General features: G+C 37.0%; 1 protein-coding gene across 1 annotated transcript in view; it reads right to left on the reverse strand.

The window, feature by feature from the left end:
* The window catches only part of EPHA6 (EPH receptor A6), a 1,147,205-nt gene that overhangs the window by 172,297 nt on the left and 957,380 nt on the right, over positions 1–17,528 (reverse strand). The window contains 1 exon segment of the mRNA XM_004389015.3: positions 2,349–2,474. Within this exon segment, the coding sequence (XP_004389072.1) occupies positions 2,349–2,474 (126 nt within the window).

Below are 17,528 nucleotides of genomic sequence, written 5' to 3' on the forward strand. Positions count from 1 at the left end.
TCAAGTCACTACTAAACCTTATAATGTCATTTCTACCAAAAAATCCAGCAAGATTTGCCGTTAAGTGTTAAGGGTTAAGCTATTAAACTACAAATCATCTGTTTATCTCCTTCTCAATGACAATCACTGAGCTATTAATCACATATGTGAAAGGAATGTTTTTTTGTATTTGTAGTTAACTCTGAGGGCTTGGTTTTTTTAGAGCTTTTTCTTCCTAGTCCTATGCAACAACAACAACAAAATTCCCATGCAATTTAATACCAGGTCTGCTTCTAGTGGAAAAAAAAAAAAAGGTGTCATAACACCCATTAGAGTGAAAGCTGCAAATCTTTTAATTCACTTAATTTTGGCTCCTCCTTCATCAGCAGCCTTGTTGATCATCAGGCCTCCACTCACATCAGTAAGTATCCAATGATAAAATAAATGACTTCAAGGCATTTTTGTTTTGTTTGTTTGTTTTTAATTAAGTAGACACGATGATTGAAAAGCAAAAAAAAAAAAAAATGTCAGTGTAATAATCTTAGGTTTTGTTGCTATAATTTTGCTAAGAAAAGCAAGAAATGTGCATGTTTGGATTTGTTTTTTTTTTTTTTTTTTTGGATTTTCCGGTCTTTTCAAATGTTACCATTAAATTGATGGCTGGACAAGCCCTCCTGAGTACATTGGTATCATTACCATAACTTATAGCATTATTGGGGCCCTTGTGGCTAAGTGGTTAAGAGCTGGGCTGCTAACTAAAAGGTCGGCTGGTGGAATCCACCAGCTGCTCCTTGGAAACCCTATGGGGCAGTTCTACTCTGTCCTATAGGGTCACTGTGAGTTGGAATCGACTCGATGGCAAAGCTTTTTTTTTTAGCAGCATTATTATTAATTATGAAAAAAAACACAATGTCTCCTGGATTATCTGCATATTGTCTTTGCAGATAATATAAAAGCCAGTAATCAATTATGTTGTCCTTTGCTAAGCATTATATTCCTCTTTACTCTCCAGTATTCTCCAAGAGTCAATTTCTTAGTTCTGTTTTGCTAAAACAAATATAAAATATAAAGTGGGTTTGCATCCTTCAGTACAATGGAGCAAAGCAGCTGGACATTATACTACATGTCAGGGGAAGAAACAATTTGTGATTAAAATAATATCATGGATAACCCACAAAGTGATTTACTAAACTTTGGAAGTACATTTTAAGATGTTCAAAATCCTGTACTTTGTTTCTTTCATTGATAAATATGGCTTTGGTCAGACTGGTATTTTTAGGGAGAATGGACCATTACTTTTCTTTCTTGAAAATATCTGCGAGATTTGCTACTTTCTGACTTTTCTTCAAAGTATTTTTATTTAGTGAAATGGAACTTTAATTAAATCTCTATAAACTTATCCAGATATGGAATTACTCTTTCTGTCAACAACACTAAATAGTTTCTTTTTTTTTTTTTCTCCTTGTTTCAGGACAATTCCAAATGGCAAAGGAGCTCAAATCGATCCTTGTTTTATTCTTGAATTACAAATTAGGGATCTGAATCTTCCTTCTTGCTTATGTAAAAACTTTCTCAGAAGACAAGGCAGCATTATGCTAATTGAGTGATCGGGTTACACTCAAGGTATTCCCCTTCCTTTATGCTGCTGTCACAGTATTAAGTATCATAAATCTGGTTCCTGCATTTAAAAAGAAGTCACTTGCATTTCTTTTCAGCAATGTATTTTAGAAATATTCTTTTTTGTATTGTGGGACTATCACCTGTGAACATAGTCCTACAGCTGTACATAGTGGTAAGACAGGGCTAGAGCCATACAGCCATTTTTCTTAGCCTCAAGATAGCCCCTCACCCTACCCATTTCCTAGAGTTCTTTCTTGTCCTCCTCAGAACCTCCTTGAAGAGAAACAGCCACGGGCTGGCCCAAACCAACTAAAACTGGCCCTTCCCCCTATCTTGGCGCTCCAGATAACCTTTAGCTCATTAATTGCTTCATGCATGGTAAATTCTCCACGCCTGGGTTGAGAGCTAACATGCTAATGAACAAAAATGGCTAACTTCCTCCTGCTCAGGGAATCAAACCCAGGCCTTAGAAAATGCTTACTTATTCTAAAACGCTCCACACCTGCACGTGTACCATTTTGTATTTTGAAACTGATCCTGCCTATGTAAACTAGCTGCTCAACAAGCTGCCTGTGAGGCAGTCTTGGATGGCACGCAGCCCCGACTGTCTCCTTGCTTGGCCAACCTGTTAAAGTTGCCTTTCGTTCTCCCCAACTTGGTCTCTGTCTTTTTGGTCCTGATGGAATCACGCAGAGCAGAACCCGGAGTTCTCGGCGACAATGGTAGGAAACTTCACCTGGAATACCTACCAGCAGGAATCCTGGGGGGCAAGGATCCTCCCCTTGGCACTGGATGCGGGGCCTGGATGCTATTTAAAAACCCTGCCCTCAGGAAGCTGGGGCAGAACGCCTCTACCCCAATGGTCGGGAAGGATCCTTTTAAGAGATAAAAATTGACATTAATCAAAGTTTTCTTGATTTGAAAAGTTGTTGATCATTTAATTAGAACAAAACCTAAGATCAACAGACATCAGATCTCACAAGGAAACTATGAAATGAAAATGAATGGAATGCTTTTTATTCATAAATGTTTTAAATCAATGTAACTTCTTGAAAAGAAAGCTACTCCTAAATTGTTACAATTAAAAAGGGTTTAGAAGCAGCAGAAGGCTAAGATAAAATTTCTAAACCTACATATACAACATAAAGTCCCGAGGCAGAATGACACAGTGGATATAAACATCAACCATTGATGTCTATTTGCAGAATTCGCATCCACGTGGGTTATAGGTATGCAGAAAGTAGCCACAAGAGGACTCTGAGATCTACTCTGCACCAAAAAGAGCAGTACTTTCCTATAGGAATATCATTGTTGGTGCTTACAATAAGTAAAGCTTTTACACACTATAGTAATTACATGTGGTTTTGAAACAGTGATAAGAAATTCAATGTACATGACTCTTAATTTGTTACACTTTCTATTAGGGACAAGACATAAGAGTTTGCAAAGGTAGAACCATATACTTTTTATTTTTAAGAAAGCTATTATGAAGCCAAAAAATGTAAACCATCTGGGAATATATCCTTAAAATTACATAATGAATCATAGAATAAAAGAATATCAGAGCTGGAACGGACCTGAGAGAGCGTCCAGTCAAAACCCCTTATTTTACAGAAGAGCAATCTGAGGTCTAGGGAGGGGAAATGATGTCACATCTCTGGGACACTCACAGGAAAAAATCTCCCCACTACAGAACAGAAATAAACAATAAGGCAATTTCTATTTGGAGGTTTGCTATCCTTTGAATATGAGTTACAAACCCTGCACTTTGGAATAGTAACATTATAATTTGGTGTCTCAATGATCTGAAAGACACTAAAATCACTCAGAAAGAAATTTAATATACATGCAGTATCAGTGCATGTGAAGTATGGATAATTGATATGTCATATCTAAGTTTAAATCACAATAATACCCGAAAAGCAGGTTACACTAATGATTGCACCTCTTTTGGGCCCTCTGAGGCTACCCTCAGGCTCAACAGTTTTCACGTGTCAAGGCCTGAGGTATCTCCTTCCACGCTCATATTTAGTAAGTCCCATCTGTTCCTTGAGATAAATTCTCCACCTAAAAGCAGTTACAATTCGAGGCTTCTTTGAACTTCAACTAGAATTTTAGGGACCTGCTTAGCTGGTAACCAAAAGGTCAGCAGTTCAAACCCACCAGCTGCTCCTTGGGAGAAAGATGTGCCAGCCTGCATCCGTACAGGTTATAGCCCTGAAAACCCTGAGGGCAGTTCTACCCTGTTCTGTAAGATCGATCGCAGTGGGTTTGGATTTTTTTTTTTGGTTGGTATACCATGCTATATATCTTGCTTGTCAGGAGAGAGTTGTTGCTCAAGAAGAACCAGTGTATCTTAAATCTTGGGGGATTTTTTTTAATGAAAGAGAAAAGTTACAATGTATTGTTTTAACGGATAAGGCCCATACATTGTGCATTGGATTAAAGAAAGCATAGAAAGAAAATTACATATTGTGGAAAACTGTCTGGTTTTGTTATTGATTTTAAGGGTGCTACAAAAATGGCCTGCAAGGCAGAGTAGGAGCCCCCGAAAAGTTAAGAAGTATAGCAAAAGCGCCAAGTGCTAGGCCAGAAAGTGCTCTGAGGGAACTTTCAACAAACAGCAAATCTAGTTTTTCCTTTGTTTGTGCATGGAATGTTTATAATTGACCACAAGGTTAATGTGCAACCGTGGGCAATGTTTTCCACACAAAGCATTTTCCACAGTGCAGTGATCATCTCTGGGAAAACACTCATAATGAAGGCACTTTGCTGAATACCAGATGGAGGTAATTATATCATATATTTGTGTGGCATTCTTATTTAAAGTTCTAAAGAAATGGTGATGTTTCAACAGGGAAAATAATTACAAAAAAATCAGATTTTACTATATGCAGTGAAGAACTGAAATAACACATTTTTAGCTGATTATGGATTTACTGCAGTCATATAATAGGGAGCCTGGTTCAAGAATATTAAATCATAAAGAGAAATAAAAACATTGCAATGTACAGGAAAGACAAAAATACTATAACTGAAATTATCTTAAGGGAAATTTAAAGAAAAACAAAAGCATGTGCCGACGTGACTCTAAATAATGTTACTATGTTGCGCATTTAGAGATTTTTATTTGAGTTATTGCTATTTTTGCCAACACTATTCACAATGGTTAACTTAGAAAAGATGCCCATTATTTTAACTTCTTGAAAGAAACTAAATACAAATATTGTTTTATTGCTATGATTACATTGATTACTGTTTTTGTTATGACAGCCTGTCATATTTAATAGCAGCTTTCATTTTTCTAACTTGCTGCATCATTCATAATGGCTTTGCTATGTTTCTTTATTGTAGATAAAAAAGGTCTTTCATTTATTGTGGCATCTCTTCCTTAAAGAACTGTCATTTTTTATATCTAGAAAAAACAAACAAAAACAAAAAATAAAAAACAGAGAAGCTGGAGTACATGAATACATATTCAGTTGGGATAGCATATTATGTGATGATAACACCTTGTCATTTTTCTCCTGAAGGTCAGTCATGTCAACAGATTTAGGAAACACTACAGCTCTGAGTTTTCACAATTCAGTCAGGAAAAATGGCAATTTTTCTTTGTTATAACTTCCTTATCTCTTAATCTACAAGAAATTAAATTCATGAACTTTTTAGGATTTGATGTGAAATAATTTTAGTCTGGTTTTCTCTATTGCCTAGATCACTGTCTTTCTCTTTGACTGCTTTTTTTAAAAAAAGTAATTGTGGAATTTATTAAAAAGTTATATTGTGACTGAAGAACAAACAATGCCTAAAATTTTTAGTAGGAGAAATGTCAATTTCATTAATATTTCTTTTAAGTTACAGTCAACTGACTAAGGATTTGTTAATATAAATTAGATTTTACATGTGATGGAAGTATTTCTCTAGCCATTGCAGAACAAAATATAAGATGTGTAACTTCACACACACTTGGTTTTGTAAAACTCATATATTTTCAGTTTCTCATTTGTTAGTGACCTTGAATTCATGCAATAAAGAAAGGCCAGGATGTGATGTTAGCATTATATTGTGTCTAATATGGAGAAACCTTGGTGTTGCAAACAGTTAACTTGCTCAGTTGCCAACCCAAAGGTTGGCAGTTCAAGTCCACACAGAGGCACCTCAGAAGAAAAGCTTGAGGAGCTACTTCTGAAAAATCAGCTGTTGAAAACCCTATGAAACACAGTTCTCTACTCTGACACACGTGGGGTTGTCATGAGTTGGAATCCACTCAACAGCAAGTAGTGCAACTGCAGATAGTGTGTGGGGGGGGTGTGTCTAATACAGGTTGCCAGATAACTGGGTGTCTTGTATCTTTATTTACTGTAAACCCTACTTTAATATAATTTTAAACATTGATGAGCATCAGATGGAGGAGGAACACTACAGCTACTCATGTAGGACAAATAAACATAAGCCACGGGATGCAGGGGTCAGTGACTTATCTGTCTTTCATTAGCACTATGGTTCTCAACTTAGGTGGCACCCCCCCTTAGAGAGCATTAGAAATTATGAATGGGGAGGGACATTACTGGTGTAGTGGGTAGCGGCCAGGGATGCTGAGGATATTGCAGTAAGTGCTATAGTCTTTGCACAAAGGAGAATTCTCTCTCAAAATGCTAGTAGTACCCATTGTGAAACATTGTATGAGAATAAAGAATTCTAAGAAATGGTTGCTAGTTAATAGGTCATCTAATGAGATCACAATTGTGAAAAAAGCAGATGTTGACGTGGCCTGCATTCTGGCATCTCGCTTGCATAATTAATGGTGGTTTTTGATTACTCACATTATCTGAAAGTAAACTCGCCTTGAGAATGTGTTTATGAACAACCAGTTTTCAAATAATTATAATCTAACAAAATACATTCAATACTTAAACTGTATGAAATAAAATTACATTTTTAATTTGACATTGCAGAGATCTCCCTGAAATAACTTTACGTTGGAAATTAGATACCATTAAAAATTTGCATAAAAGATAACCATGACCTTAAATTCTCTGTCCCTCAATTTCCTCATCTGTAAAATGAAAATAATAACTGACCCTACATCATGGGGCTGTCTGTGAGTATTAAATGAGAATAAATTATCATAAATATAAGCTGATATGATTAGGTAGAAAATTGAGGTAAAGATTACTGAAATTTCCTAATATGGAGACCCTCCCCCCTTACACACATATACTTGCATAAACCCCTAACAGAAAAAAATTTCTTCTTTGAAGATTATTTATTAATAATTTAATTTTGATGCCAACAATGTTTATTAAAAAGGACAATAGACCTATAATATGAATTTTTGAGGTATGACTCTTTCAAACTTTTTATTAGGTTATACTTTTGCAAATACCCATTTTGATCTATGTGGAGGCAATAGGTACCTTGGCTTAACTAAGGACAAACCATTTAGAATTGGAAACTTAAAATACACATGCACATAAACACACCGGTTTCAGATAGTACAGGAAGATTAATAGGTAATTACTGTGTTTGGTCCTCCTCTGCTATACTATGTTCAGTGATGACTTTATTTTATACCAGTGTTCTCCAAAATGGGGATGGGAGGTGCACCAGCAACGTGCATGGAAGATGATCTATTGGGTAGTAGGAAGGAAATACTAGATTTCTATTTCTGCTTTAACTCAACCTCTTGTGATTGCTATTTTGCAGCATGTTTTATAAATACATAGGCTATAATACCACAGTACCAAAAAAACCAAACCTGCTGCCGTCTAGTCAATTTCAACTCATAGCGACTCTATAGGACAGAGTAGAACTGCTCCATAGGGTTTCCAGGGAGAGGCTGGTAGATTTGAACTACCAACCTTTTGGTTAGCAGCCAAACGCTTAACCACTATGCCACCAGGGCTCCACATAATACCACTGTAGTTCATATAAATAAAATATACTCATAATATCCCCTGGAGAGTGTGCTCAAACATTTGAGTGGATAGAGGTATGTAATCAGACAATTTTGGAAAGTACTTGTTTAAACAATAAAAAAGTGAGAAAACATGTCAGGGTATGGATGAAATAAATAATTGACTTCTAGGGCTTGAACAATTAGGGCAGAGCCTTGATTTCACCTGACTCCAGACAATGCTCCTAAAAGACCATGTTGCTCTTGACACAGTGGTTCTTAGCCCTGGATGGGTTTGGATAGTGAATTAAGACTATTGACTGGAAGTAGCAGCTAGCTTTAGCTGATGTCACCTATTTTCATATAAATGGCCTCCTGTCATTCTCTCTGATAGCCTTAGTTATTGATCATCTATTCTTTCAACTTTGTTATATTTCTGTTTAAATATGAAAGTGGTGCAATGGTGTTGATGTTCATGGTAATGGTGATGGGGGCAAATGATGGTGGGGTTGAAGGTACGCTTTTGATAACAGTTCTAGGGTAAGAGCCATTGTAATTCAGAATAAAATTAGAAGTTTATTACAGGTTTACCTAAAATCTAAATTTAGACATTACAATATATAGTTCAGTTTTATGAAGAGAATGAAGTTTTTTAAATGCTTTAAAAACAAAGGACTATTGAGTGCTTCAGACTTCTAAGAATTACAAAATCTGAGAATGTCAACATTTTAAATCAGCCTCAAAGGAGATGGTTGCATTTGGTTAATTAGACTAAATCTCTTAGGGGATATTGAGAGTCCCTTGGGAAGATCTTGTGTACGTGTTCTGTCATTTTGCAGGTTTCATGTGTCTGCTGAAGCACTTTCATAAAGTACCTACTAAAAATGATTTCTGTAGGGTTGGAATTTAGTGGTAATATGATACATAATATTTGGATAAATAAATATGAGTTACTTAGTTTCAATAATTTATAGCATTATACATTCTGTCCTCCACTAAGAGAAGTAAAGAAGAAAAGCAGAAGCTCATTATGTTTCAGCAAATGCTTCTAGTTTTCTATGATGATAGATGGAACTATCGACTCAGTAATAGTCACATCGCCAGTGAGAAAGACCAGCAACAGTGAAAAGGGGCATTTTCATGTAAGGCATTGGAAGAATGTACCTTCACTCTGTGGAGACCTTCATTTTGAGTATCCTTAACTGATAACCTATAGTCTAGGAAAGACTAAGCTGCTCTGCCTATTTTGGTAAAGCAAGGATTACTGCTTCATTGTGATGCATGAGGTGGGCCAGCGGGGAGCCCACTAAGGTCTCCTCTAACTTGAGCAGAAGATGCACAGAATAGGGTCTCAATAAATGCAAGTCGAGTAAGTGAATAAATGAATGAGCAAATGAAAAGTGACAAATTGCTCCTTAGGCAAATATCTTGCTAGAATCTAAGGAAGGACTCGCCCCTGTTCAACTGCTTCCTAGGCTAATAACCTTCTAAGGCAGCCAACGGAGTTGATAATTTTCAATTTGGCTTAGAATGTGAAAGAGGCTGTTCATGAATAACTCATACATTTATCTTTTAGTTCATTCATTCACTTATTCTTTTATTCAATAAATATTTATTAAGGCATCTTTTTTTAAAACCTGGCACTATGACACACATTTCTAATAAGAAAATAGGAGATCAAATAATTTTTGATACGATGCCATCATTTCCAGAAAATTATTTGAAGCTAAGCTAAAGATACAATCCTAGAATTTTGTCTACTTTCTAAATTCTTAAAATTGGACATTCTCCTACAATTAAATTAATATTTTCCTCTTAAGCTAACCTTGATCCAGACTCTTCAGCACCAAATACAACTACAGATCACGCAGCCATCACTGTTTTGCTTTTGCCTTTTTTTAATCCTCCAGGTTACCGAATATGAATTTTACAGATTTCTCCTCCTGTTGTTGTTCAATAGGTCACAATAAAAATATTGAAGCAAAAAGAGCAGTTTCATGGTTAGATTTTTATGAGTTATTTCTTCAGTGTTTTTAAAAAGAAAATCATAGTTTCCCCTTTGTTATTTTTAAACTTGTAGAATTTATAGAATATGTACAATAAAGTTATGCTTGCTGCAAATTACTATAGATTATTTTTAAATTACTTAAAATACATAACAAGGAAAATTAAAATATTTTGAAGCTGATTTAAAAAATGATGTTTATTGAGAAATATATTTTAAATTATATTAAAGCTAGATTCTCTGACTTTTCAACAGCAAATGTCTGTTTCCTCACCTGGAAAAGAGGAATTTGGATTGGAATTTCCTTAAGCTTCCTTTAAACTTAACAGTCTGTTTACATCATTTTGTAAATTCCACTTGCTAAATTGAATTAAGCCTCTATTTTCCACCAAATGGGGGTTATGTCCAGTGGCTATACCTATGTTTATACCAAGCTGGACTTGGAATCGTAAAATACCAAAAATGTGTCCTGAATAAACTTGCAATCTGTTAACACAACCATCTGATTTAATAATGAAAACACCTAGGCTTGAGGCCACCAGGACTTGGAATTCTAACTCTACCTTTCACTAGCTGATTAATCTTAGACAAGTTATTACCTTCCCTGATACTCAGGGTCCTCATTTGAAAAATGGAACTAACAATAAATATATCACCTGTATTGATTTATATGGAAAGTGCCTATTAGTGGCTGACAGTAAGTGTTCAATGAATGGGAGAAAGATATTTCTCCTCAATCTCTGTCTCCTTATTTCCTAAACTTGATGTATGATTTCATGTCTCAATGCCTCCATGATAGTCCCTCGGCCTGGTAGATACTTCCAGCCTTGAAAGGTATCACCTCCTCTGTCAAACCATACCTGAGGAGAACTCACTATTCCCTCATCTGTGCCCCCTGTACAATGTTACATAGTTTAACGGAGGTAGGACACTATCATAGAGATATGGTATTTATTTGTTTTCAGTTAAGTGGTATCAAACTCAAATGCCTTTAAAGCCCATTCGGCACAATAAATAAGCACATCGGGCTAGTGACAAAGATATTGAGTTGAACTGAAGGGTGAAAGCTCTGGCTAAAGACAATGAATTAAAATGTTTTACTGTAGAAATCAAATAAAACACATCTCTTGGCTGACTCTAGCCTATGGGTTGCCGCTGATGACTTTTGGTTTACATGTTCGTCTTCTCCACTAGGCTGTGAGACCTTAAGACCAGGAATAAGTCATGCACATTTTACTCAATTTTACATGGTCAGTCCCAGGTCTAGAAGCTTGTGTGTGAGAGGAGCTCAATGTACTACTTGTTGAATTGAATTAAAATCATCTTTGTATGAATAGCTCAAAAACAGCTCCTTTTTTTTCTGGATAAATAATAGACCCAGTCTTCTCAATGTCAGAGCTTTCAAAAGCGTGTGTATTCTGTAATAATATAAATATCCTCAAAAATTCTTGTTATAATTATTAAAGTTCAATGATATTTATGACTTTCCATTTTAAACGCTTATGAAGAGCCAGTGTTCCTCTGAGTCTAATTTAGGAACCGGAGAAAGATTAAATTCTTTTTTAAAGAATTCTTTTACTGAAGAAGTGACGAGGGGGTGAATTGAATTTGAAAAACATGCCCTCCCAACTGAGCCACAACACAGGCTGCCTTGGTTGGCTAATTTCTACCCAGGTTTTTCTTTCTGGGGTCAGACTTTTAAACTATATATGTCCTTTGAAAAATGCTTTTACACCTTAGGAGCCAGGGAGTCAGCTACGGAGCTGTTAAACAGCGTTTATCAGCATGTATGGGAGCTAGATCTATTTAGCTTTGCAGCCAAAATGTGCTATGTGTTTAATATTTATGAACTGTGGGTATATCTGCCACATTATTACAGTGGGGTTTGCACCTTTAGCACACTTGATAAAGAGGTCATGAGGCAGTACTGAGTTTCCAGTGGATAAGCTGCATCTGTAATTTTCCAAAGCTGCCTACAGACCAGACTGGCCATTAGTTTGCTAGCATGTATCCTGCTGTTACGTGCATCACATTATTGGTCTCTCATATGCAAAGTAGGAAGGAGAATGTTCCGGGTTTAGTTACACTCATGGATATTAATTATGACCCCTTGGCAGTGTCATCTACAAACGAATGTGTCAATGTATACCAAATGCAGTGGGCCAAAATATTTAAAGTCCTTTCAAAGTTTTGTTAGCTTTTCGGGTCAGAATGGTACTCATTTGGCATCTGTATGGTGTAGGCTGGATGGCGGGATAATCTGGTTTAGTAATTACTATTTAAAAATTTTGATTGGTTTTGAAAATAATCAGGGAACACATTTGGTCTTGAAAATAAGTGGGAACAGCCAACAGAGAACAAACCTATCACGGCCTTAATGACTTTATACTCGATCCTGGTAAGATAAAATGTGTGACTGCGGTTGGCACAATAATGGCAGTGATGGTAGTGGTCGCCATGGTGGTGGCAAATAGACTTCCATTTTTCCAGGTAGCTGCTTATTTGCTCCACACCCTATCTGGCAGTTCGTTGTACTGTGGTGGCTTGTGTGTTGTTACGATTCTGAAAGCTCTGCCACCAGTATTTCAAATACCAGCACGATCATCCATGGTGGACAGGTTTCAATGGAGCTTCCAGACTAAGACAGACTAGAAAGAAAGGCCTGGTGATCTACTTCTGAAAATTAGCCAGTGAAGACCTTGTGGCTCACAACAGAATATTGGCTGATACAGTGCTCGAAAATGAGCATCCTGTGTAGGAAGTGGCAGCAATGAATACACAGTGCTTGAAGCAATGGACTTGAGCATACCAGTGATCCCTAAGATGGTTCAGGACAGGGCAGTATTTCATTCTATTGGGTCACTGTGAGTCAGAGCCCACTTGATGGCAACTAACAACAATAACTTGTTTGCTTGAGGTGAGAATTTGGACATCTTCCTGTATGCCCTATTTGCAAGCATGCATAGTGGAAACACTTAGGTGGACACTTCCCTGAATTTTTCCATTTGGATCATGCCACTTCTAAGTTAAAAAATTTCAAAAGCCCCCTACTGCTGAGTACAAACCCAAGGCATAGGAGTGGCTTCAAAACTCTCACAATTCAGACCAAACTGTACTTTACTTTTTACTTCAAATATACTAGAGTGTATATTATGTTTTGAATGTGTTGCTCCCTCCTCCTACAAAGTTAGAACGCCCATCTTTGCTGATCTATTCAAAATACCCCACTCAAATGTCACCTCTTCTACCAGAAGTTTCACCTTGCCTCTGCTGCTATTACCTTGCCCTCATCTGTGCTCCCTCAGTAGGCATCAATGCTGCATGGGACGACCAAACATGCTGGAGTCAGAGGGATCCAATTTCAAAACTTTGCTCTTTTTCTTGCTGAACAACCATAAGCAAGTCACATCACCATCCTGACCTCAGTTCCCATTTCTGTAATGTGTGGAAAATAGTGTGCTCTGAGCACAGTTGTATCAGATAATGCTTCTAAAATGCCTAGCACAAAGTAGTCACTCACATAAAGCATCACTACCCACCTTTCCTTGCTCTTTCCCTCTCTCCTATATTACGTGTGTTACAATTTACTTGTAATTACTTCTGTTTGTGACATATCTTACCATAAGTTCCTTGCAGAAGTGTCTCATTTTTATACTTCCAGTAGAATTTGTCACAGAATGTTGCATATTGGGGCCAGTCGCAAAGGTAAGTTTTATAAAGAGGAATTATAAAGCATATTCACGTCTTCCTGATTCAATGATGATGTTATTGATTACTTTGATAGCAACTTATTAAGGTGAGGCTACAAAATTTATGCAATTGGTTTAGGAAGTTACCCAAAATGTCATAAGAATCATAAAAATGTATGCTGTATAGAGCCATCCTTACTCAATCACATATTCTTTCATTTGCAGGCAGATAGGTGGACACTGAATGACATAAACAGTCAGACATGGGGCTTTCACACATATGTTGTTGTTGTTTGCTGCCAACAAGTTGGCCCTGAGTCATGGTAACCCTACGCATAATGGAATGAAACACAGCCTGGTCTTGCGCCATCCCCATGATTGGTTGAGGATCAAACCATTGTGATCCATAGGATTTTCATGGGCTGATTTTTGGAAGTAGATCACCAGGCCTTTCTTCCTACTCTGTCTTAGTCTGGAAGCTCACTGAAACCTGTTCAGCATCATAGCAACATGTAAGTCTCCACTGACAGACAGGTAGTGGCTGTGCTTGTGATGCCTTGGCCAGGAATTGAACCTTGGTCTCCCACATGGAAGGTGAGAAATTTACCACTGAACCACTACTATCACCTTTCCACACATATATTCTCCTCTATTTCTTGCAGCTTTGCATATGTGTGCTCTCATTTATGTATTTCAGGGACAGAGGGAGAGATCTTGAGGGCAGAGCAATTTGACTAAGCACGAGAGAAAAGTTAGGCACAGAGCTAGAGACAATATTCTGCTGGCGAGGTGACTCAGGAGTCATTCTCTCTGGGTCTAACTTTCCTAGATACATTACGAGCCAGCAAATTGCATGTCAACTCCAACCTGAAGAGAAGTAATAACAGTCTGTTGGGTTCTACTTTCAAATAAGATGGTGTCATGGATTGAGTTGTGTCCCCAAAAAATATCTGTCAGCTTGGCTGGGTCATGATTCCCAGTATTGTTATCTGATGTGATTTCCTTATGTGTTGTAAACTCTGTCACATGATGAGATTATATGTGATCTCTTTATGTGTTGTAAAATTCTATCACTGTGATGAGGTTATACTGAAGAGGTTGACAAGGTTAGTGTCTTGATGCAATCTCTTTTGAGATATAAAAGAGAGAAGTGAGCAGAGACACATGGGAACCTCATACCACCAAGAAAGCCGTGCCGGGAGCAGAGTGCGTCCTTTGGACCTGAGGTTCCTGTGCAGAGACGCTCCCAAACCAGAGGAAGATTGATGACACGGACCCTCCTCCAGAGCCGATGGAGAAAGCGTTCCCCTGGAGGTGATGTCCTGAATTTGGCCTTGTAGCCTACTGGACTGTGAAGAAATAAACTTCTCTCTATTAAAACCATCCACTTGTGGTACTTCTGTTAGAGCAGCACCAGATGACTGAGACAGATGCTAAGATTCAAATAAGATGTTATTTGTTCTTGTGATCAAAAAAGGTCATAACACATAGCCTATGTTTTCAAGCCCATAAGATCAAATGGGCTTGAAACCAGTCAGGAATTATAGAATTAAATAATTTAATGTATCTTTTAAAATTTATTGAGGCTCTTCCTTTTCTTAAGCTTGGTGCTTGTGAGGCCTGTATTAATTTAACTTTTAGGTCTGATCTGAGGTAACATTCATTCCTAATAATGGGGGAAAAAATGGAAAACAGGCTCAAACAAGCCTGATTTTATTACTCTTAAGCTACATGCACTGGGCATGTCAAGACTGCCTGAAATAATATCTCCATTCACCATCTTCCCAGCCCCTTGCTGTGCCACCATTTTCAACTCTGTTTACCGTTAGGCCATCCTTGACAGGCCCTTAGACTGGGTTTGAAATGAAGATCCAAGTACATCTTGTTGCAGGAGAATATTGTTGAAGGAGATTCATGGATTTTATAAAGAAAAAAGTGAGAAAAAGGGAGCTAGCAGGTGTTGTTCATTGTTGAAAATGCCCCTATAAATGTATTCTTCAGGCCTACTTTCAAGACAATTTCAGACTCTTGGATCGTTAGATTACTGGTTCACTTAACATACATGCTTTTTGCTGCATTTAAAATATTGGCTTGGATGTAAATTTGGGTAGTTTGCTAAAATGTTCGGCTAGGAGTGGTGAATGATTATAGCTTCTTGGATATAGTGACATAGTGGGAGAAACGGCAGCTTCTGACATGATATATGTGGAGAGGAAAACATTTGGAAGCAGTTTGAACGTATTTTATTTCTGCATGGACTCTTTGTGCACCTAGCCATTTTCAAAGAATTATTTAACAAATTACGGCACCACAAAAACTATTTTATGCTCTGGATGTTAGTTTGCAAAAGAGAAGCCAATAAATGGTTGGAATTTTAATATCTAAGAATAGAACTGAGTTAAAATTAAAAGAACATTTATATTTGCAAGCAAAAAGAAAAAAATGACTGCTTTCAAAGTATTACATTCAATTTTATTGCTATTTAAATAGGCTCATCTTATGTGGATGTTGTTAATAGTTAAAAAAAAAAGATGTTCGTTTATTATACTTTTAAGGGGCCACATAATTTTACTATACAATGGAGAATTTATCAGCAAATTTTACTGTTTCAGGTTTAGAGAACATGATAACAATGACGCACTTTCGTTTTTAATCGATTTACAAAAATTCCATACAAACCAGCTCTCTCACTTCCCCTTTAAGAACTGGCACATGTTCTGTAAAACGGAGTAGCTCCTTGTGTAGCCCTATTGTCTGAGGCTGTGGGTGACTACTGTGTCATATGAATCACCAGTTAGCATCAATGAGGTTGAGCCATTGGTGAACTGGGGTATTGAAAGTACTCCCGGGAAGGAAGCTGTTCACCCATGTGAGGCAAATTTAGTGTGCTAGCTGAGGTAATTTACTAAATGGTACCCTGGTGCACTAGAAGACTTAATTCACCTCAGCTGAATGAGCAGTTGGAGCAAATGCAATCATTGAGACTTACCCATTCATATTCAAAGGCATATAGATCTTAAATTGAATGCTCTTTAATTGAGTGCATATAACTCCAGGGTAACCTAGGTACAGGGTTGAGAAAATACAAATGCGTGAGGCCTAATTAGAAGTCCCATTTAAGCTTGCATTTCAAATCACATTTCACAGCAATGAATGGCAGTGACCCAAGGAGATGAGATATTTTCAGGAAAGGAAAAAGCAAGCAACAATATCATTACTTAACTGTAATCACCAACTCTGAGCTTGAAGAGAGTCCCAGAGAGTTTGTATTTAAGTATAGATTTAGTTATAATATAGCAAACTGTATTTATAGAAAAGGAGTGCTGGCAAAGATAAATACTGGGTAGTGGAATAGGCTTGTCAAGAAATAAACAATGAAGAAGAGATACATTTTTGGGTAAATGACATATACAGATCAAAGAAAAATAGTTGCATAGAGATAAACTTGTGTGTTTTTGTGTGTGTGTTTATGTGTGAGTGTGTTTGTATTGTTTTACCAAACTTTTAGCATATTCTCACACTATGAACAAATGTATAAGACTTCTTTTTCAAAACTTCAGTGCAGAATGTAACTAAAAAATTTATTTCCCTGAGATTTTCTTCTTTGCTTTATAATGCATATCTTATGATACAATTTAAGAATAATCTCCACTATATGAAAATATTCCATCTGAAACAAGTTTTCAGCACATGCTGGGCATCCCAAGAAAGGAACAGCCTCAGTTTGTACTTGATGATGAAGGAAAGCCCTGTACTTCTAGTCCTGATCTAACCTCAGGGTGGCAGAGACGGACATTTGCCCATTATTGTGTCCCTATAAAATACATGCTGAAATCCTAACCACTATACCTGTGGCTGTAAAGCTCTTTGTATACAGGGTTTTCTTTGTTATATTAACTAGATCATACCCAAGTAGGGTGGGTTCTAAATCTAATCATTTCTGAAATATAAAGAGAGCAGATTAGACACAGAGGCACACACATATGGGAGAAGACAGATGCATTGGAAGGACCTACAAGGAATCAGAAAATACCCGGGGCTATAGACAAGGAAGGAATCAAGACAGCTGAGACCTTGATTTGGACGTTTAGTCTCCAGAACTGTGAGAAAATAATTTTATGTTCTTTAAAGACATTCACTTGTGGTATTTGTGTTACAGTAGCACTAGGAAACAAAGACATCCATTAATACCTGTTGTCTTCTTCTTCTTTGTTTTAGAACTCCTGATTTTGAGCTGGCGTATGGCTGGCCAGAAGAAAGACCATATTTTCCCAGCCTCCTTAGGCATCAAGATGTGATTAAGTTCTGATCAATGAGTGTAAGTAGACGTAGTGGTTGT

The sequence above is a fragment of the Trichechus manatus genome, unplaced genomic scaffold, assembly GCF_000243295.1.
Source record: "Trichechus manatus latirostris isolate Lorelei unplaced genomic scaffold, TriManLat1.0 scaffold00229, whole genome shotgun sequence".
NCBI classification, from domain to species: domain Eukaryota; kingdom Metazoa; phylum Chordata; class Mammalia; order Sirenia; family Trichechidae; genus Trichechus; species Trichechus manatus.